The 23,170-nt window shown below is 40.8% G+C and overlaps 1 protein-coding gene across 2 annotated transcripts in view; it reads left to right on the top strand.

Annotated features, from left to right (window-relative positions):
- Positions 1-23,170, top strand: part of LOC5578399 (mismatch repair endonuclease PMS2) — a 34,064-nt gene that overhangs the window by 10,111 nt on the left and 783 nt on the right. Inside the window, exons 2-3 of one of the 2 annotated variants that reach the window (XM_021841943.1) lie at positions 16,253-17,181; positions 18,125-18,226. In XM_021841943.1, the coding sequence (XP_021697635.1) occupies positions 16,253-17,181; positions 18,125-18,217 (1,022 nt within the window). In that variant the 3' untranslated portion in view covers positions 18,218-18,226. The remainder of the gene's footprint in view (positions 1-16,252; positions 17,182-18,124; positions 18,227-23,170) is intronic. The other variant, XM_021841942.1, reaches the window with a different exon arrangement.

Genomic DNA, 23,170 nt, shown 5'->3' with positions numbered 1-23,170 from the left:
GATTAAGTTTTACAATTAGAATCAAATTAATTTTAATAGATTAAGCAATACTTACTTATTTTTAGGAACAAATTCTATTTTAGCAACTTTAGAATAAACAATTTTAGAATAATAAATTTATGAGATTCAATCTAGCTTAGAGAGTCTTTGTGTAGATGTCTGCTATTCGTTTTTAACAATAGGCTATCTCAATTTTTCCCCAATCATCCCCCATGACGTTTTGTGCTGCACTTGTCAATCGATCGTCGGATCGGTTGAACCGATAGCGGTAGCCGATAACGAGGGGTCTTGTACCGTTGCGCACATACCCCGCCCCGTATTGCTTGAAGCTCTGCCTTCAGCCATACCAGGTTGATCGAGCACGTCCAAGACCGCCAGTTTGGTTACCGGCCGAAGAAGCACACCTCCTTTGGTCCTAACATCTGCGCTGCGTATACGGCCATCCTTTCCAGGATGCACTTTCAGGATAACGCCACGCTCCCAACTATTTCGTCTTGCCTCGTCCACCACAATAACCAAATCTCCAACTCGTACTGGTTTCGTTTCTCCGAACCACTTAGCCTGCCGAGTGATGACCGGTAGGTATTCTTTAACCCATCTGGTCCAGAAACGGTCCAACATCACTTGCACGTGACCCCAGTTGGCAAGAAGTGCCGACTTGGCATCTACAGGACTTACTGCTGGCTGGCACACACCATTTGAGCTAAGTAGCAAAAAATGGTTAGGCGTGAGTGCTTCGCTCTCAGCTGAGTCCAGTGGTAGGTAGGTGAGTGGACGTGTATTCACGATGGATTCAGCTTCTGCTAATGCGGTTAAGAAGGTCTCTTCGTCTGGGTTTCTGTAGGTCTCCATGGCGGCCAAAGCATTTTTGACAGACCGCACTAGTCTTTCCCATATATCGCCCATATGGGGGGCATACGGCGGATTCAGCTTCCACTCTGTCGCTGCGTTTGTGAAGGTTGATGCCAGCTCCTGGTTCATCTTCCGGACGGCTTCCTGTAACTCCTTCCGCGCCCCTTGGAAGTTAAGTCCTTGATCGGAGTATATCTCCAGAGGCGCACCACGGCGGGCGATGAATCGTCGCACAGCTAGTTTACACGACTCCGTACTCAGAGTAAAGGCCACCTCTAGGTGCACCGCCCTAGTAGTGAGGCACGTGAATAATGCCGCCCAGCGTTTCACATTTTTGCGCCCAATCCGCACATTAACGGGTCCAAAGTAGTCTAGACCGGTGAACGTGAATGCCCTGATGTATGGAGTCAAGCGCGCTTCAGGAAGTGGGCCCATGCGAGGTGGTTGAGGAGTCGCTCTACGCACCTTACAGTAGCCGCAGTTTCCCGCTACTTTCTTTACAGCAACTCTGAGCTTCGGTATGTGAAACCGTTGTCTGAGCTCATTTACAATCGTCTCGTTGTTAGCGTGCGCAAATCTCCGATGGTATTCATTGATGATCAGTCCGGTGACGTAGTGCTCCTTCGGAAGTATCACTGGAAACTTTGCGTCTTCCGAAACGATAGCAGCTGCACCAATTCGGCCATCTTTGCGAATCAGTCCATCGTCTTTTATGCAAGGATTCATCTTGTAGATTGGGCTGGTTTTCTCAACTTGTTTCGGCGGATGTGAAGGTTCTTCTTGCATCGACTTCAACGTAGCATACTCTTGTGGAAATGCTTCAAACTGAACCAGCTTCAACACAGTTTGTTCTGCCAACTGCAACTCCTTGCTGGTGAGATGTACTGTTTCCGGATACGGCAACTGGTCCTTCTTCTTTCGGCAGTTACTCTGGAACCGCCACACATATCCGACTGCTCGCACAAGCCGTTCCCATCTGGAAAATCGCTCAAACTGTACAGTTCCACTGACGTTGACACGATGAACGGCCACTGTGGCCCGCACCTCTTCATTAGTACTGCATTCTTCTTCCTGCGTAGGCCATTCAGATTCATCTAGGTAGAGAAATTCCGGCCCACGAAGCCATCTTGAACTCTCCGAAGCATTCGGACCACTGCCCCATTTAGTGGCCTCGTCCGATACGTTCCATTTTGATGGAACTTTCCTCCAGTCGGTAATGTCGGTGGACTCAAGGATTTCTCCGACCCTAAAAGCCACAAATTGGTGGAATCTTCGCTGATCAGCTCTGAGCCAGGCTAACACGGTGTTCGAATCGCTCCATAGAAATTTCCTTCCGATGGGAAGGGTGTGACTTGAAACAACCGTTTTCATCAACCTAGTTCCAAGGACGGCGGCTTGTAACTCCAACCTGGGTACGGAGAGCTGTTTCAGAGGCGCTACCTTTGTTTTTGATGAAACGATACTGCAGCGTACCGTTTCACGCTGGACAACTCTGAAGTAGGCCGCCGCAGCGTAGGCATTCAAGCTGGCATCCACGAAAACATGCAATTCCAGACTGTTCAACGTCTCTGCGTCGTAACCTGGGAAATAACACCGATCGATTTGTACTTGAGCTAAACTGTGCAGCGCTAGGACCCATCGATGCCATGATGCGGACAATTCCTCAGGTATTCGGTCATCCCAGCCGATACCAGACCTCCACACCTCTTGTACGAGGATTTTGCCGTGAACTACGAAGTTTGCCACCAACCCGAGTGGATCAAAGATGCTCATGACCAGGCTTAGGAGCTCTCTCTTTGTGGGGAACGCATTTCCGTCGAGCAATCGCTTCAGATCTTCTCGAAACTGTATTGCGAAGGTAAAAACGTCCTCCTTTGGCAACCATATCATCCCCAGCACACGTTCAGCGCCGCTGTCCTTCCCCATCACGAAGTTTTTCGCTGTGACAGAGGATTCTTCGCCGATCCGTTCCAAGACATCAGTTTTGTTGGACAACCAGTGCCGCAGTTCAAACCCAGCGCGTTCGTGTAGTGACTTCACTTCCGTTGCAAGATCCACCGCTTCGTCGACTGTATCAACGCTATCCAGGTAGTCGTCGACGTAGTGGTTTTCCAGAACTGCGGTTGAGGCTTTCGGGAACTCCCTGGCAAATTCTTGGGCGTTTCGATTTTTCGCAAACTGCGCAGAACTTGGTGAACATGTAGATCCAAATATGGCGACGTCCATCACGAACGCCTCCACCGGTAGCGATGGATTATTTCGCCACAGAAATCGCTGAGCCTGTCGATCTTCCGGTCTAATGAGAACTTGGTGGAACATCTCCTTGATGTCAGCGTTGATGGCCACCTCTCTCTGCCGAAAGCGACAAAGTACCATCGGTAGTGACTGCAGCAGATCAGGTCCTTTTAGTAGAACGGAATTGAGCGAAACTCCTTTAACAGTGGCGGCTGCATCCCACACCACTCGGACTTTCTCCGGTTTTTTCGGGTTCGTTACGACCCCCAGTGGCAGATACCAGGTTTGGCTTGGGTCGGTCTCCATTAGCTCCTGCATCGTCGCTTTGTGGGCGTAGCCTTTGGAGAGATAATCAGCAATTTGCTGTCGCACTTTCTCATACAAGGCTGGATCTTTCGAAAGCCGCTTTTCGAGGCATTGAAGCCTCCTCTCCGCCATAGGCTTACTATCCGGAAACTTTACCAGGTCGTACCTCCATAACAGACCTGTTTGAAATTTTCCGGACTCCGTGCGAACTGTGGTAGCTTCCATTATTTCGCGAGCCCGCTTTTCACTAGTGGATTCGACAAGTTCGTTCGACCCAACACCAGCGCCTTCGATGGTGAAAAACGATTTAACTAAGTCGTGCAGATCTTCATTTGAGGGTGTATTGCACAGGTGCAATACACGTCGCAACAGAGTGGGGTCTGACTCTCCAGATCTTCCGTATAGCATCCAGCCCAGACGTGTTTTCGCCGCAACTGGTTGATCTCCGCTACCCTCGCGCAGTTTCAGGGTGGTTTTCAGCATAGTATTGTCCAAACCAATCAATATTCCTGGGACAGCGTCTTCATAACTTGCCACAGGAAGCCCCTTCAGATAAGGAAATTTTCCTTGCAGCTCTCCGAAATTGATGGTCTGGTGCGGCAAATCCAAGCTGGACACGGTATGCACCCCAGAAATCGTGAAACGCTTACCGCTGGTCCCGGAAATCTCTAGCTGTACACGCCTCGAATCTTCTTCTGTCCGTCTAACACCATTCGTCCACTGCATACAGAGAGGTGAGACTGCTCCGGTGACCCCAAGTTTCCTGGCGATAGAACTTTCTAACAGCGTTGAGTCAGAGCCTCCATCCAAAAAGGCGAACGTATTCACTGATTTGCCGTTAGCGTGAAGGCAAACTGGCAAGATCCGAAACAGAATTCTCTGATGCAGATGCTGATGAACAGTAACTACACCAGAAGTCGAAGCTGGTGCAGAATTTCCTTGGTTGTTTCCAGCTTGGGGATTACCAGGGTGGAGAAACTTGTGATGATTCTCCTGGCAACCATCGGAACCACAAACAGGTGCCTTACACGGCCACTTGCCGTGAGGATATAAACAGCGCTTACACAAATGTGCTTCTTGTACTGCTTTCCAGCGTTCACCGAGAGATTTCGTCTTGAAAACAGAGCAATCCTTCGGCTTATGGCCATGAACTTGGCAGACTGCACACGGCCGCACCTTGGGAGCTGTAGATGCCTTCGATTCCACGAACTCTTTTCCGCTACTGCTGCTTTTCTCCGTTCGCTGATCGCTCTTACTGTTGTTCTCCAAACGGACGGAGTTCACGAAGGCTTTACCCTTCTGCCGCTCTGCTCTTGTAACCTCGGTAATACCGCTAGATACACTGCTCGCTGCGTTGATGATCACATTCATATACTCAGCAAACGTTCGAAGATCTGCCACTGCTACTGACTGTTTGTGCATAGCCCATCCCAGTTTCACATTGGCCGGCAGCTTATCCACCAGCTCCTGAAGAAGAATCGGGTTGGCCAAGTGCATCTCTTGGCCTGCGGACACTAAATGTGCACAAAGGTTGCGCACCACCAATCCAAAATTCACCAGGGTTTCCAATTTTTCCGGTTTGGGCGTTGGAGTGCTTCTGACATCGTTTAGCAAGGTGTTTATGATAGCCTCCGGGCGCCCATACAGCGTGCGCAAGGTTGACATAATGTCGTCCACGTTTGCCGGGTGCAACAGGAAACTATTCACCGCTTTTCTCGCTTCGCCCTTCAAGCAGCGCTGCAGACGAAGAAGATTCTCAGCTCCCGTGTAACCACACATCTGCGTTGAAGTAGTGTAGCTACTCCAGAACATTGGCCACTCTGCAGGATTCCCATCAAAAATTGGAAGCTCTCTTGACACCACATGACGAGCTGCGAGCTGCTGAGTGTTTGGTGCGTAATCCAGTGGAGCCGAAGGAAAACCACTAATATTCGGCTCTTGTAACATCGGAACATTTGACCCCACACCGTGCAGTGAAGCCCTTTGGGGACCCCCAGGAACAAATTGAGACGAAAGGACTGGGTTTTGATTTATTTGTATACCCTGAGAGCCTGACTGACTTGTGTTCCCCCCCAAATGTAATGCTGGCCTAGCTACGCTTGCTATATTTTCTTGCTGTGGCAATATTTGCAATGGAGCATTGTTTGCTCCCGGGAACCAATAATTTGGTAAATAATTTTGGTACGAACTTTGCATGCCATGTAACCCATAGGTATTACTTACCACTGCTGTAGGTTGTGCATACTGACCTACAGAGCTACCATTCTCACCAAGACCTGGATGCATACTGATTCGACTGACCGGGACTGATGCAGAGTTGTGCTGATCTCCCTGAGAACGAACTAGCTGTGTATTGTACAGATGTTGCTCTCCTACTGGACGTCTCTCCGAAGCCACAGTCGTTGGTGTTGAATGGTGGGTTGGTGGTGGCATACTAACGTACGTCGATTGTTGCCACACTGATGGAATTCCTCCTGATGGTAAACACGACGCCACAGCAGTGTGTGATGTACCTATCCGATACAACGATGATGATGGCACAGATGGAATTGCTTGCAGTTGTGGTGGTTGAGATGAGAACGACGCCGGTACGAAAGAGTGCCTGTAGGGGGGTACAGAGCTAGCGGGTAACGTGGGCAGTGGCGGCAACGAGAGCGATGCCGTAGACACAATAGTTGGTGATATCACAAACATATTGCTGGTGTCGATTGATGTGGATGGGAAATTTTGTTGCACACTCGCAACTGGGTTTTGCATTGCTGCCTGCGTGATCGATGCGTTCGAATAGCATGGCAGGGGAGTCGAATCACTCGTAGTCGTACTCGGCGCGGTCGGTGGTACTTTGGATATGAAACCGGGAGCTGGGTGAACACGATTCGCATTAGTGATCGCTGATGCCGATGTTTGCTGCATAGAGTGTGTGATTGGTTCCAGTTGCGATGTGAGTCCAGTGGGAATAGTCCCAGTGTTGGCACTCATGGTCACAGCCGGATTACTGGTAATCCAATCCACAACCCTTTCTGATCTTGGTTGGTAACGGCTACGAACACTAACTGCGTCCCCGTCGTCATCCAACTGCGTATGTCCTCTGGAGATAATCTTTCTCCAGGGCGAACTTTTCCTTCATCGCCTTGTCCCTCCGCTCTCGTTCGAGACGCAAAGTCATCTCTAGCAGATCTCGCTCCTGCTTTTCCCTTTCCGCGTGCATCTTTTCCTGAAGCCTTTTTTCGTCCGCCAGTCGCTGTACTTCTAGCTGGATCCGGGCTTCACGGACACTCGCTGATGTCGATACCGTTGAACCCGGAGGATCGGGAACAGTACATGCCGCACATTTGAAGCTTCTTTCCGGATCTTCGATGCTGTCGTTCACACCGACGCATCTGAAGTGGAACCAGTGATCGCATCCATCACACTGGACCATTTTACGATCGGCATGGTTCGGTTGATTGCAGATAATGCATTGACTTTGCTGATCTGCATCACGCTGCTCGCGTGAATCGGCAACGGGATCACCACTAGACATGGTTATGTAATCCACGCCGATAACGATCTCAAACAAATCTTAAAGATTTTGTTACGAAGACGGTCACGTTTCGGACTCTTAACAGCAAACTCGTTCTTTGCTTGAGTAGGCTTTAAGCTGTAATTTAGTTTTATTTAGTTATATGTCGCATGTTTTAATTTATTTTACTTACATTTGTTGTCTTCTACGTTAACTGTCCGTCTACTAGTAACAAATGTGTAGTTGTTGTGTATGTCCCTTCATAGATTAAGTTTTACAATTAGAATCAAATTAATTTTAATAGATTAAGCAATACTTACTTATTTTTAGGAACAAATTCTATTTTAGCAACTTTAGAATAAACAATTTTAGAATAATAAATTTATGAGATTCAATCTAGCTTAGAGAGTCTTTGTGTAGATGTCTGCTATTCGTTTTTAACAATAGGCTATCTCAATTTTTCCCCAATCATCCCCCATGACGTTTTGTGCTGCACTTGTCAATCGATCGTCGGATCGGTTGAACCGATAGCGGTAGCCGATAACGAGGGGTCTTGTACCGTTGCGCACAACAAGATTATCAACTAGGTAACGCCACTGACTGTCTATAGTAACTATTATAATAAGCATCTAATTTATTTTTGGTTCGTCACTGTAAGTGTCGGCATGGGCCATGTATTACTGTTAATTAAAAGCTACACGTCACTGATGAAACTGAAGTTATGATATTCATAACTACTTTCGAATGAAACAGTATTTTGCTAGCTGAAAAAATATTTCATACGACGCGTAAGATTTTCATAACTCGCTTATGAAGAACATACGAATAAGATTCAAAATTCATACGCGGTATTATAATATTTCATACGATGCGCTTATGAAATCCAAAGCAAGTCTTTCAATTTTTTTTTATATGCACTCCTGAGTTTCTTACAAATTTTTGAAAACATGGATACTCACCACATTTTGAAAAATAATTCGAGATGCGGCACAGTTTATTCAACCCTATGGGTATCACCGTGGTGATTTTTCAACAGATTTTCGATTCCTGCATTGGGATGCTTGTTTACATTTGGAAACGTCAAATCAGGTGCGCGCTCAAACTGACCGTGATCCCGGTCAGGGCGCCCAAACAGGAGCGCCAATGATACTAACCTCAAATTACTCAAACAAACGTTTTTGTACCAGGTTGGAACTGGCGCAACCCGTTCTGAATCACCGTTTTTTACCCCAACCCGATTCAGGTTTTCTTGTAGGAACATATATTTTTCTCCGCAGATTCAAAATTCAAAACCACCCCCTAACAACAAATAGCTGTGTTCAATGACTTTGATCGAACTTGCTCGGGGTTGGTTGTACTAGCTCGTATTTTTTGTCAACAAATAACTGTCAAAGCTACTTCGAGCAACTCCAAGCTGCTTTCTCAATGAACGCTCTTTTTACTCTTTTTACTAATTTACCGGAATTCCACGTGAAAAAAAAATTCGCGCACTTAACAATCCGTATCGCTTTGGAATTTTGCTTTTTTTTCTTAATGTTTACGTTTTTAAACGTCAAAAACACGAGCTACTGCGAGCTGCACGGAACGAAATCTCCCGCCATAGATTGAATGATTTGTAATACACATGGCTGTAAATATTCATATTCCTTATTTTGAATGACTATTAAGGAATATGATGCAGCCACTGACTGTTGAACAAAAATCATCCAATTCTGAAACAACTTTTGCTCTATTTTCGTATGACAACAAGCTGACAGTTGAATTGAGAAAACACAAATGAATAACATGCAATAATTGACGGGTTTTATTTTCTACTATGCCCCTAATAAAAAATCATTCAACTATCGTCTGAAATATCATACGGAAAACTAACGTTCCTAAACGTCAAATTATTCTTGGAATGTTTACATAAAATATGGTGGCAGCAGCATGGTGTTCAAGTTTTGCCTCGTGGATTTCACAGGTAATTGCAGAAATCCAGAATTATTTCTATATCAATTATATTTGTTACTTTCAAGCTTGTTTTCTAGTGTACCAAAAACCGCAAATCGTGCATCCCAAGGCCATCAATTCGAATTCTGGAGTCACATCAGCAGCCGCTTCATGCAGATGCCAATGCGTGCGACTGGCCTCATGAGATGAGATCAAAATATATTTTGGATTAATGTGAATTAGTGAGGTTGTAATTAACAATAAAATATGATGTGTATAAAACTATTAAAGTTGTGTTATTGTTCAATTTTATTAATACCAAACATGTAATTTGTATTGTTTACATTGACATATGAAAATCATTCAAATTCAAGCATCTTTTCAAAGGATAAAAATATTCTCAATAAAGGATGATTTTCATACAGCGCGATTTGTAAACAGATGATTTCACCGAAGATGAAAATCATCTTGGATGTGTCTGAAAATAGGTATGGGGCTCGGATGAGGCAAAAATCATTCAATCTATGGTGGAAGATTTCGTTCAGTGTGGTTGAACTAGCTCGGACTCTAGCTTCCAACCTGTTTGAGCGACTCGGAGTTGGTTGGACTCGGCTCAATGAACACAAACCCGAGCGACTCGAAGTAGGTTGGAGTGGCTCAATGAACACCAAAAGCTGACTCGCAAGTGGTTGCAACCAAGTTCGAGCAGCTCGTTGAACACAGCTAAATCTCTTATCCACCCAACAGGTACGGTATCGCTAGTTCTATTAGAGACTACTTTTTACTATTCAAGCCGACAAATGCCTAAATCTATTTGTTGGCTGTTGATCCGGAAGATTCCCGCCTTGAGGCAGCAACAGCCACGCAAGGGAATTTTTTTAGCAGCTGTTGCTGCCTCATGTCGGGAATCCTCAGGCTTATTCAAACCTCGTCAGCACAAAACAGAGAGATCAGGTATCTTTCGACTACAATCCTTGCGTTACAGAACCGTGTAGTGTTCGCCGGGTGTTGTCATAACCGACCGAAGCGTTGAAGGTGGTTTCCGCGGTGTTTACCGAGACTTCAGGAACCGTGAAGGAAGGAGGGAGCAAAACCGTCCATTATTATGAATGAAAACATAAACAAAAATCATCTGGTCATGCCAGCTGATCTTAAATTCACCACAACATGGGGGCAAAACCATACACGGAGAAAACGAAATAAGGTACCGTGGGGCAAGTGGGTAATGGAATTCGCATAGTTGAGATTCTTCAAATTCTAGAGACTTTAAGTTGAAACAGATGAGGTCGTGTATATTTTTTAGCTTGACTCCCACCAAATATAAGCAGCATGCTAAAATTGATTTTTATGAAAAATTGAAGAAAATAATACAGAAAAAGTTTTTGAAAAATGACTCCTTACTTTTCACTTGCCCCAAAAGTGGGGCAAGTGAAAAGTTTACCGTTTTGAACAATAAATTCAAAAACAAACAGTTATATCCACGATTTCTATAAGCTTTAACATTTGTTAAGGCTTCCCAATGAACAATAACATAAGCAATATGTAAAGAAAGAAAATGTTATTCTTTTCACTTGAATTTTCTTCTGTTCAGTTATGTTAGTTGAAATGATTCGACAACATTATAACTACAACATTTCCAATGTTAGTTCTTACATTATAGGGCAGCAACTGCATTCCTGCTCTGTATAATTCCCACCGCTCTTTATTTGTTTTTGAGAAAGTCGGATATGACGTCGGATAACTCTTCGGGAGAAATCAAACGGAATCCTTCAATAACGTATTTAGAATCTTTTTTATGTTGATAGACCTATATCCTATTTTTATGTTTTGAACTAGCTTTACATAGACATTCCACGAGATTTCCGTGTGTTCTCTAATATTGCAACTTTTCGGTCAACGTCTTCCTTTTAATTGGCTGCCCGAAGTAAACATATTAATATTATAATGTTTGGCAACATTTTTTAGAGAAGTTCCATGATTTCTAATAGCTTTTAACGCTTGAGTATAGTGTTTCTTGAATTATCAGCACGTTATGTTTTTCTATGATAATTGCGAACCATGTTTACTTATGGCTACTTAAAGAGAAAACACAAATTCAATCTCTAATGATAAACTTTTCACTTGCCCCACCTGAGAAGAAAATTGACGGTGTTTAAATTTAGTTATTTTTAGGTCTACGTCGAATTAATTCTAGAACTATTTTTATTGCAGTTTGAAACTGTCACAGAGGACAACTAAGAAGTGGTACAGGAAATTATTTTCCGCAACTTTTTTTCACTGAAAATATTAAAATAAGATTGTACGCCGCCAACTTGTTACGGAGTAACAGTTGACAGGTTAACAATTTTTCGCTCTATTATGCAATAATGGCTGAAAATTTTCTGAAATATCTTACCTATCGTAATGTTCTCAATGGTCTCAAAGGTTTACGCATGAATTCAAAACGTTATTTCACATATTCAGTTAAATATATCAATTGTTTTCACTTACCCCATTTACCCACTTGCCCCGCGGTACCTTACTCAAAAATGAGTTCATTCCACTCAATTCCGGGGGTTCGTGCGTTAACCTAATTTTGAGTTGATGGGGTAGAAGTTGTTTTCATTTGCAGCCATACGAAAAAATACCTACTGGCTAAGTTCTTTTCACTCAACCAGCAGATCAAATAACTCAACTTCCAGTACTATGCCACTTACTCAAATTTGAGGTAACGCACAAAGGTTCGGTTTTTGGGTTGTTTTGCTCTTCGCTCTCTGACAACAATTGAAAGAGCGAATGAAATGGGGAGAGAAAAATAACTCAAAAGTAAGTTAAAAAATACTCAAATATGGGTTTTCCGTTTTCTCCGTGTAGGGGAAAAAGGGGTCTGCATTTTTTCGAGGTGTAACAAATTGTAGGGGACCGAGGAGTAAACTAACGTGCCGCAAGTTTTTCATTGTTTTCTAATAGTTAAGGGCTTCAAAACATATCGGTTCCTTAGGAAAGTTTGTTCAGTAAATTGACAGAAAGCATATAAGCCAATAAAAATTTTTCACGGAAATGGTCTATTGTTATATGCTTGTTTTCGGAACATTTGCTGCATATTATTAAAACTTATTATTTTGCAAATAGTTTTCCATCACAAGATCACTGATTTAATCAAATTTTAATGATTTTTGTGATCAATTCACATTAAATGCTATGATTTTACAGATAGCAACTCTGACATCACTGCGCTCAACGATTGCGATGATTGTGCACACACGATAGACGCGTCCCGACGCATCGCAAAAGCTTCACATTCAATTATTTTGGATGGTCCAAATTGATAAACTCGAATCGAAAAACAAACAACGTATGAGCATGAGTTTCAAGTTTCTATGCTATGCCCAACCTTTCCGCACTGAAAATTAATACAACAGAAAAAAAGTTAGATATTTTAGGCTACAAACACAGGCATGTCTCAGTGTGCGGCAGTGGCGTCGATTCGCAGCAAGTGAAACCCACCGCCATAATAGTTTTGAGTGTTGCGGGTTATGAAACTTTATAAATATTGAAATCCGGGTGGAAATGTGTTTCTTTAAGGAAAGTGAATGAAAGATATGTTCAGTGGAAGTGTAGTGAACGCAATATGGAATCCAATACACAAATGCTTGCCGCTGAATTACAATGGAAAAGGTAGGCACCTTCTATTTACAAGTGTAGTTGTGTGAGGCAATGAAATGCGGCATAAGATCGGAGATTTTTTTTGAGAATATAAATCTCATGCATATTGTCGCTAAATTGATAATGTTGTATCTGAGAGTGGTGATTAAATATTGAAGTTCCACCTGAAGCATTTTTTTTCGTATAAATAATCCATAAAATCAGCTGATGAGCAGTTATATTTCATCGATGCTGCAAATACCAATACTATCATAACAATATGTTAATGATTTTAGAAGAAGCCATTTTGTGATGATGCACCAAAAAGCCTTAAGAAAATGTTAACCTGTATTATGTCGACATTCAAAATATCGAACTATTCAAAGGTTATTTTTGGTTATGACGAAAAAATAAAGGTATATGTATATTATGTATATTAATTAACTCAACACGCGTAATAAGTTAATTAATTCAGAATAAGGGTTTATGCCGACACTTATAGTGACGAACAATCCATTGTTTGTTTGAAAAAAAAAAAAAAAAAAAATGTTGCCTCGGTATAAATGAGTAATCATAAGCATGAAACGAGCTCACCAGTTTGTAATCCATCCTCGACTGAACATGAATATCTTTTCGCACTCACACAACGCCAACCGGACACGATTGCTTGGGCTTCTCTGATACACTGCCCAGAATTGCGCGCAAACGGAAACGGGAACCACAATGACAAAAAAAAAACGAACACGAATGCTTGGACTTCCCCGATGCATCCCATTCACCGATCATTGAATTTTCTTAAAAAACATATTTTCACAATAAAAGTTATCAACTGATACATGTTGATATCAAAACGAATTGTATTAGAGTGAAATTCATATGATTGTATATTATAGATTTTTTTTTATAAAACATAATTTAAGGCTGTTTAAGACGGTAAACAAGAGCTTACCAATAATTTCTTTATGGTGGTTCGAAAAATGCTTCTTATCTGCCATGGTTTAATATGTTTTCGTATTCTAGTACAAAGATAACAACCAGCTAATGGTAGTAATATAGTATATTGGGGCTCATACTTATGATGAGCGGTGAGCCCAAAACTTAATCATTGTTATACATATTATTCGGTACATGTTGAATGCTGTTAAATTAGCGGTGAATGGCGTCCTTACGGTATATTCTCTTCACCTTATATCATCACTACTCTGATCTTTCTTCAAATCTATACAATATACAAACACTAGGGTGCCGGTACCATTGGCTGTAATGCACCAGTAGGTTGGACTATGGAATGCATAAAACGTACATTTTTCGATAAAAAACAACATGCGCTATTTTTGGTGGATAGATCGCCTCTAGTTTAGTCGATTTGCCAAATTTCAGCTTTTTATCAAAAAAGCTTCTCATCAAAAAAGTATAAATAATAAGGTTTGCGCAAAAAAATATCTCCTTGCACCAGTAGTTGCCTTCGTGTTCCAGTACTGGATCAACTGATGGAAGCAGTTCTTTAGATTGATGAATAAAAGTGAAGAAAAGTCCCAGAGATGTTTTTTACGCTTCTTAAAACGATTTTAGTCGCTGCTTCGAGGAAGAAATGTTAAACGTATGTGAAAAATAAATTATTTTGTTTAAAATCCCTTGCATCATTACCGAACTATTAGGGGTCTTCCTTAGCCGAGTGGTTAGAGTCCGCGGCTACAAAACAAATCCATGCTGAAGGTTTGATTCCCGGTCGGTCCAGGATCTAATGGACATTTCCTTGACTTCCCTGGGCATAGAGTATAATCGTACCTGCCACACGATATACGAATGAAAACATGGCAACTTTGGCATAGAAAGCTCTCAGTTAATAACTGTGGAAGTGCTCATAAGAACACTAAGCTGTCCCAGTGGGGACGTTAATGTCAAGAAGAAGAACATCATTACCGAACGGCTACTACTGGAATACTAGCGCAACTAATGGAACACGTGTTCCAATAGAGGCTCAGGCGATTTTATGCTTAAAAAAATAATTTGAAGAGAGGTTGAAATCTTTCGACTGACGTCAACAAATCTCTTTTAAGACTTTTCGTTATGAATGTTTATGCTTAGGTTCACACTTAATCGTAGAATTTCATTTCGGTAAACTTAATTGACGAAATCAGTCGGTAAAACGTATTTTTACTGATATATCGTTCAATTTTGACAGATGAGCGATATTGACAGATGAAAATTGACGAAAATCGGTAGTTTACATAAACAACTGAGACTCGGTAATCTATTTTGCCACAACAATCAGCAAACAAATACTTTTACTGAATTTCGGCAAAGCGAATCTGTCAAAATCTTAAAACCAGAGCTACAGAAGCCAACATGTGTTCGGAATGTTTTGAAACTTTCTTGTAGACAGCGAATGGAGAGCGCCTGTATGTAAGTATTCACAAAATTTATTTCATAATTGTGCCTGTAAATTAATCGTTCAGTTAAGTCAGCAATAGTTAAAGCCTTTTTTTATTACATTTTTAGGAATATTCATTGGAACGTCTCACCCTCGAAAGTGTGCCGGTGCCAATAGAGGATTACACACTTAATTTATTTCGCCGAGGCCGGCAAAAATAATTGCCGAGAACCCAACAGCTGAGATTTCGGCAAAAATCTCGGTAAAAGTTCGAAGTACCGATTGTGCCGTAAAATGCTAAATCAACCCAGCTGTCAAAATTTAACGAAAAGATCGGTAATCCATTGCCGAAAATCTCGGCACACTATTACCGAAATCCGGCAAATGATTATTTTTTTCTCGATTGGAAGAAGGAAAAGAAGAAAAAACACTACACATAAATTTAAATAATATGAACAAATTTATTTGGAGTTAAAGTATTATTGTATCACAAATATATGAGCCATCACCACATTTCACTTTTCGCTCACTTTGGGGAATGTTGCGCTTTTCCGTTTGAAGCAAATATTTAATAGCCGCACGACCATTTTCGCTTCGAGGGTGAGACGTTCCAATGAATATTCCTAAAAATGTAATAAAAAAAGGCTTTAACTATTGCTGACTTAACTGAACGATTAATTTACAGGCACAATTATGAAATAAATTTTGTGAATACTTACATACAGGCGCTCTCCATTCGCTGTCTACAAGAAAGTTTCAAAACATTCCGAACACATGTTGGCTTCTGTAGCTCTGGTTTTAAGATTTTGACAGATTCGCTTTGCCGAAATTCAGTAAAAGTATTTGTTTGCTGATTGTTGTGGCAAAATAGATTACCGAGTCTCAGTTGTTTATGTAAACTACCGATTTTCGTCAATTTTCATCTGTCAATATCGCTCATCTGTCAAAATTGAACGATATATCAGTAAATATACGTTTTACCGACTGATTTCGTCAATTAAGTTTACCGAAATGAAATTCTACGATTAAGTGTGCACCCTATATACCTATATGCCACCTCATCTGCAATCCAAACACACGATTTCGAACCATCCAGCCTCGCACGTATCAGCCTAACTAGTTTTGCCGGAGAACCATGTTCGGACACTATCTGCCAAAACTCAGTGAAAACATTGAATTATACGCTGCCTTGAAATCCGTAAACAGATGGTGAGTCTGCATGTTATACTCCCGGAATTTATTTCGGATCATTCGCAAGGTAAACTTCTGGTTCCTGGCAGGACAATACAACAAAGACAAGGATAGAGCAGATTAGATCTGGGCCCATAACTAGTTTAAAAATCACTTACATCATTCTCGTTAAAATCATATCTCCATAAATCTGAGTTAAATCAGTTCGTCTTTATGTGTAAAACGTCTATTTCCAGCCTCACATTCCCTGGAACAAAATGTACATGTCATCAGATGCCGCAACGAGGAACCTGAAGAGGCGAAACCCAAACTGATCTTCGAAACCATTCAAGATTTTGAACCCACTCCAAAGCTAACAGTCTTGAGCCCCAAAAAAGAGCCAATACTCGATAGTCCCATCGTGGATCGAAAACCAGAAGTAATCGAAATCGACCAACCATCGTTCAAGGAAGATTCCTTCCGGCCTTCCACGAAGAAGTGTTTAGATATCGACATATCCTCGTTGAAGACTCTGATAGATGAAGAACAAAAACTAACGCAGTCGGATGAAGCAGTTCGCAACACCTCTCTAAGTCGACTCAAGTTCAAGAGCAAAATCAATCCGTCCAACAACCGCGCCGCCGAAGATGAGCTCCAGACCGAAATCTCCAAGGACCGATTCGCCCAGATGGAAATCATCGGCCAGTTCAATCTGGGGTTCATCATCGCACGGCTCGAGCAGGATCTGTTCATCATCGATCAGCATGCCACGGACGAGAAGTACAACTTTGAAGATCTCCAGCGGACTACGGTTCTGCAGAACCAGAAACTGGTCGTTCCCCAGCAGCTGGAGCTGACGGCCGTCAACGAGATGATCCTGATGGACAATCTGGAAATATTCGAAATGAATGGGTTCAAGTTCGAGATCGATGGGTCGGCGGAACCGACCAGGAAGGTCAAACTGGTGGCGAAGCCTTTCAGCAAGAATTGGGAGTTCGGCAAGGAGGACATCGACGAATTGATCTTCATGTTGCAGGACGCTCCGAATTCGGTGTGCAGACCGTCGAGGGTGCGAGCGATGTTTGCCTCCAGGGCGTGCCGGAAGTCGGTCATGATTGGCAAGGCGCTATCGAAGGCGGAGATGCGACGGCTGGTTAGTCACATGGGCGAAATTGAACAACCGTGGGTAAGTTGGACTGATTGGATGTTTGGGTGTTGTAACTAGAATTCTAATGTCTGTGATTTGGCTCAAATTCTGCCTAAGCATTGCTCATGATCAAACAAATCATCAGTTTACCATTTTAACTCTAGCGTAACTTTTTAGAAGTCAGAGCTGGTAGCAGGTCTCTTTTTAGAGATCTGGTCTCCATTTTAATGCAAATCTCTTAAAAATCTCTGATTTTAATGAAAGGCCTCTAAAGTTTTTGTTTCAACCAAAATGATGATTCAGGAATCAGCGATTTCTCTGGAATATTTTCAGGAATCTTTCCACATTTTTCTAGACATTTCTTTATTAATTCTCAAAACAAAATCTTCCAGCGATTTTGCAAAGAACGCTTAGAGTAATTTCTCCCTAATTTGCTCCAGGAAAACCTTGAGCACTTCAACGCTACTACCTCCAGTAATTTGCTCTGGGATTTCTTCGTTGTTTTGTTTTCCAAGGATTATCCTAGGATTTTATCCATATATTTTCCTTTAACGGAATTCTCCAGTTGCTATTATAGAGAACTTCCAGAGACATTACAGAAATTAAATCCACAAAGGTTTATTCCAGTTTTTGTAAAAAGGATATTTTCCAAGAAACCCTGCAAGAATTCATAGGACTTTTCATTTACGATCACTACCAGGATAGATTAGATTTCCGGAGGACCATTCCCCATAAATGTTCGGAGGGCCATAGTGCGCAGTTCAGCTTAGAGTCCTTCTCCGGCACAAGGAAGATGATCAGCCGCCCCTGACATGGGAAACAGACGCTGTTGTGAGCCGCTCCTAACATTGAGTACAGACGCTCCAGGCTTGCAGAAGCAAACACATTTAAAACAGATTTGATAAAGATTTTTCTTTCTGATAACGACGGTCTGTGGAGCGAGCACCATGATTGTAACTAGAGGATTTTCATTCCTTTGCAGAATTGCCCACACGGTCGACCAACCATGCGGCACCTAGTGAATCTCTCAATGTTACAACAAGGAGAAATAAAAGGCCCAGAAGAAGACGAGTAAACTCTACAGGTAAGTTCCTCTGATAACTTTTATTTTTGAATTGTATTAAATCTTATTAAATGTGACATCGTCTTCAAATTGAAGAACGTAGAAAAGAATCTCCCAACCTATACACTGATCGTTCGGACAACGTTGAACCCACTGTGTGCCGTCGAGAACAGGACACCCTTGAGCTGCGGGTGCCAATGCAGTTCCTTGATTTCCGTTTGGCCCTGGTGAATGAACAGCAACTGCGGCGGTAGGTCCTTAAGCTGCGGGTCCGCTCGTTCCTCTTCGTCGTCACGTTCCACCGAAAGGTCCCACAAAGCGATCTGATCGTCGTCTCCTCCGGTGGCCAGAATGGTCGATTCCTTGGGGTGCCACTCGATGGTCGTTATGTGATTGGTGTGGTGCTTGAACGTGGCCACCGTCGATTTCGACTGGAAGTTGCGAAGATCCCAAATGTGGAAGAAACCGTCGTCGCCACCTGTAAAAAGCGATTACGATTCAAACAACATACAATAGGATTTTTCATGACTGAAATCATAAAAGGCGACCGATCGAAAGGCTGAATGTATCACCCAATGTAATCCCATGAGAAATATACATACAGTAGTTTCATTTGTAATTTTACGAGTAGGTCTTGGAAATATTCTTAGAAAAATGTCTGGTATGATTCGATGAAGAATCATTCTCCTATCTCCTAGTACCTGTTTGGTTTCATTTCGTTGTCATGATTTCTGTTTGGTCTCTTTTCATGCAAGAAGTCTTTTAAGTACCTATCTTCAAGACACTCAGTCGCTACCAGTTCTGTAGAAGGGACTATGTGAAAATTCCATGATAATGTTCGAACTATGTTATATAAGTCAGAAACGGTTTGTCGGGGTGATTCTTGAAGTTAAAAATTTCCTGACAAAATCTCGGGATATATTTTTATTGATAATATTGGAAGCATTTCTAGAAATATCATTTGGGACTATTGTGACTTTTTGGAAGAATCACTGAAAACGTTTCTGTGGAATTATTAAGTACTTATAGGAAGGAGTATTCCTCGAAGAAAATCCTGGAGAAATCGAAGAAGAAAATAATTTTGACTTTTTTGATCTGAGTTTTTGTAGGCAGATCTAAGAAGGACTTTAAAGCAAATAAACATGATAATCCATGGAAGAATTTCAGTCAGATATCACATAAAAATTTGGCTGAGAAATCTATGGACACATTCCTGGAGATATTTCGGGATGATCCCTGGAGGAATCAATGAAAAAACATCTTTCAGGGACCTGTGCAGCTATTTCTGGCTGAAGTCTAATAGAAACTAGTAGAACATTTTTTGGAAGTATTATGTTATTATTCTCCAGAATATTTTCTAAAATTCTTCAAAAAAAACTTTGGAAATTTTTGTTTTGAAATTTATTTAATCATTTTATGGAATTCTTTCCATTTTTCTTTTTTTTTTTTGCTTCAGAAAAACGAACGCAACTACCTCCACATGGATTGCTCAGAAATTTTCCCTGATTCTTCATACAAGGTAGCATTTTAAAGAAAGCATATAATTCTCATTATGTCAAATGTCCATTATGCGAAACATTTTTAAACAAAAAATCCCTCCTCCAGCTAAACAGACGTTAGTTATACTGACGAAATTTCCACTTAACGTCTCTATGTGAAATAGGAATTATTCAAAATAGTAGTCAAAAAAATTCTTTCCCAAAACATGTTTAAAATGTCAGTGAGCGAAATTAGGAGCGTTCGCGAAGATTAAAATCCATCGCACAGTTTACAACATCAGCACCTGGTGACTGGTGAGCATGGCGTAACATGGCGTAATTTGAAGTGATATTTCAAGCGTTAATGGATGGAAATTTCTTCAGTGGTATGTCTGTTTGTCTATCTTCTAGTGTTGGTAATGAAGACTAACGTAAATATCAATTGTAAATAGATAGCAAGTTAAACATCGTAATCTGATGCTAATTGTACTGTCCTTGAGATAAAGTAAATTGTATCCTACAAAGAAAATCTAACTAATTCGTCAGTACATAAAACCACCACATCGGCGAGATTGCTTAAATTTGTAAAAGTCTGTCGACCGAATTGCTTTTAGTTAGTTTAGTAGAAAAAAAAGGAATTCTCCTAAGAAATCGTACAAGAATTCTCCAAAGAGTTACTTCGCCGTTGTGTCCAATCATTCTTCCAGTGATTTCCATATGGGTTCTTCTATGAATTCATTCCCGGTTTGTCTCAGGAACTGTTCCAAAACTACCCTGGAATTATTGCAGGAAATCTATCAAGGACTCTTCCAGAAACTCCTCAATGAATTCGAGAATTATTAAGTCCCTCCAGATTGTTAATCCTAGAAATTTCCCCAACATTTGGTCGGTGTTTAGACAGACCGGACTAGATGATAGGCCTTGAAAAGATAAGTCAAGTGCTCCATCGATGTTGAATTTTCCGATGCTATATTGACGCAGATGTATCATCAAATAGATTTGTTCCATTTTTACAGTAAAAAATGCACATATTTTGTTATTACAAATGCTTAAAGCAAGTTTTCTCGAAGTCATTAAAAAACCCTTGGTCCAGTCTGTCTGAACACCGACCATTTTATACACGAATTACTCCTTCAGTTTTTACAAACAATTCTTGAGTAATTTCTTCTCAATTTTTCAAAATTTCATTCAGGATTTTGCACCAGCAAATACTACAGCACTATTCTAATCATTCATACTGAAATTTTTCCAAGGATTTTGTTCGATGTTTTTCAAGCAACTCCTTCAGCTAATCCTACAGGATATTGTTCCGCACTCGATGGACAAGTTTTTCAATATTTTTCAGTTCATCTAGAATCTAGCAGGACATCCTCAGGAGTTAGGCAATTTTTTTTTTCAGAGTCAGTAGTATTGTTAGAGATTATATGATTTTTTTTAGATACCTTCTGGATTTTTAATTTCTCCAAAAAAAAAATCTTGATGATTCCCAAGATTATTGGGAAATCTGTCAAAGAATTTCTAGGGAGGAAGGAGTCTTAAGAGGAATCTAAGGCGTCACTTCTGAAGGCATTTTTAGATAGATTCCTGGATGAAATCTCAAAGAAATGCTGAACTACAATTTTGAATGAAATAAGGTACCGCGGGGTAAGTGGGTAAATGGGGTAAGTGAAAACAATTGATATATTTTACTGAATATGTGAATTAACGTTTTAAAATCATGCGTAAACCTTTGAGGCCATTGAGAACATTACGATAGGTAACAGATTTCTGAGATTTTTCAGCCATTTTTGCATTATAGAGCGAAAAATTGTTAACCTGTCAACTGTTACTCCGTAACAAGTTGGCGGCGCACAATCTCATTCTAATATTTTCAGTGGAAAAAAGTTGCGGAAAATAATTTCCTGAACCAATTCTTAGTTGTCCTCTGTGACAGTTTCAAACTGCAATAAAAAAAGTTTAAGAATTAATTCGACGTAGACCTAAAAATAACTAAATTTAAACACTGTCAATTTTCTTATCAGGTGGGGCAAGTGAAAAGTTTATCATTAGAGATTGAATTTGAGTTTTCTCTTTAAGTAGCCATAAGTAACCATGGTTCGCCTTTATCATAGAAAAACATAACGTGCTGATAATTCAAGAAACACTATACTGAAGCGTTAAAAGCTATTAGAAATCATGAAACTTCTCTAAAAGATGTTGCTAAACATTACAATATTAATATGTCTGCTTCGGGCAGCCAATTAAAAGGAAGACGTTGACTGAAAAGTTGCAATATTAGAGAACACACGGAAATCTCGTGGAATGTCTATGTAAGCTAGTTCAAAACATAAAAATTGGGTGTAGGTCTATCCACATAAAATAGATTCTAAATACGTTATTAAAGGATTCCGTTTGATTTCTCCCGAAGAGTTATCCGACGTCATATTCGACTTTCTCAAAAACAAATAACGAGCGGTGGAAATTCTACAGAGCAGAAATGCATTTGCTGTCCTATAATGTAAGAACTAACATTGGAAATGTTGCAGTTATAATGTTGTCGAATCATTTCAACTAACATAACTGAACAGAAGAAAATTCAAGTGAAAAGAATAACATTTTCTTTGTTTACATGTTACTTATGTTATTGTTCATTGGGAAGCCTTAACAAATGTTAAAGCTAATAGAAATCGTGAATATAACTGTTTGTTTTTCAAATTATTGTTCAAAACGGTAAACTTTTCAATTGCCCCATTTTTGGGGCAAGTGAAAAGTAAGGAGACATTTTTCAAAAACTTTTTCTGTATTTTTTTCTTTAATTTTTCATAAAAACCAATTTCAGCATGCTGCTTATATTTGGTGGGAGTCAAGCTAAAAAATATACACGACCTTATTTGTTTCAATTCAAAGTCTCTAGAATTTGAAGAATCTCAACTATGCGAATTCCATTACCCACTTGCCCCACGGTACCTTACTAAGAAATCAGTGGGGAAATTACTGTGTGAATTGATGAAGATATTCTAAACAGATATCATAAATGCAATCTTAGCGAAATCTATGAAATATCACTGGAACTTGGGATATTTTGCAGAAATGTGCGAAATAATCTTTGGAGGAATTCTTAAAAAAAAATCATGATGGAATATGTTGACTCCGAAACTGGTTCCCAGGGCACATGCATGTTGACGCCTTCGGAATGCGTCATGCCGCACCAAACCGGTGGACGAACATTTCTCATGTTGAGGCCACAAACACCACAATTTTCACTATAGCACTTTATATACTTATACCGATTCTTTTGTATTAAATTACTACAACAAAAGAAGACAATACATTACAAATAGCTGAAAATACTTACCTTTGCAAACATTCCATCACTATCAATACATATTGTTGAATTATTGTTTTTGGCAGTTCTAGAACATACCTTTCAAATTCAATAGTCAGCCACACACAATAGATTGATTCTACAATATTGAATACAACAATATGCTACCAGAACGTTTTATGC

Source organism: Aedes aegypti, chromosome 2, assembly GCF_002204515.2.
Source record: "Aedes aegypti strain LVP_AGWG chromosome 2, AaegL5.0 Primary Assembly, whole genome shotgun sequence".
Taxonomy (NCBI): Eukaryota; Metazoa; Arthropoda; class Insecta; order Diptera; family Culicidae; genus Aedes; species Aedes aegypti.
The sequence above is the reverse complement of the archived record's forward strand: the minus strand, read 5'-3'. Positions and strand labels throughout refer to the sequence as shown.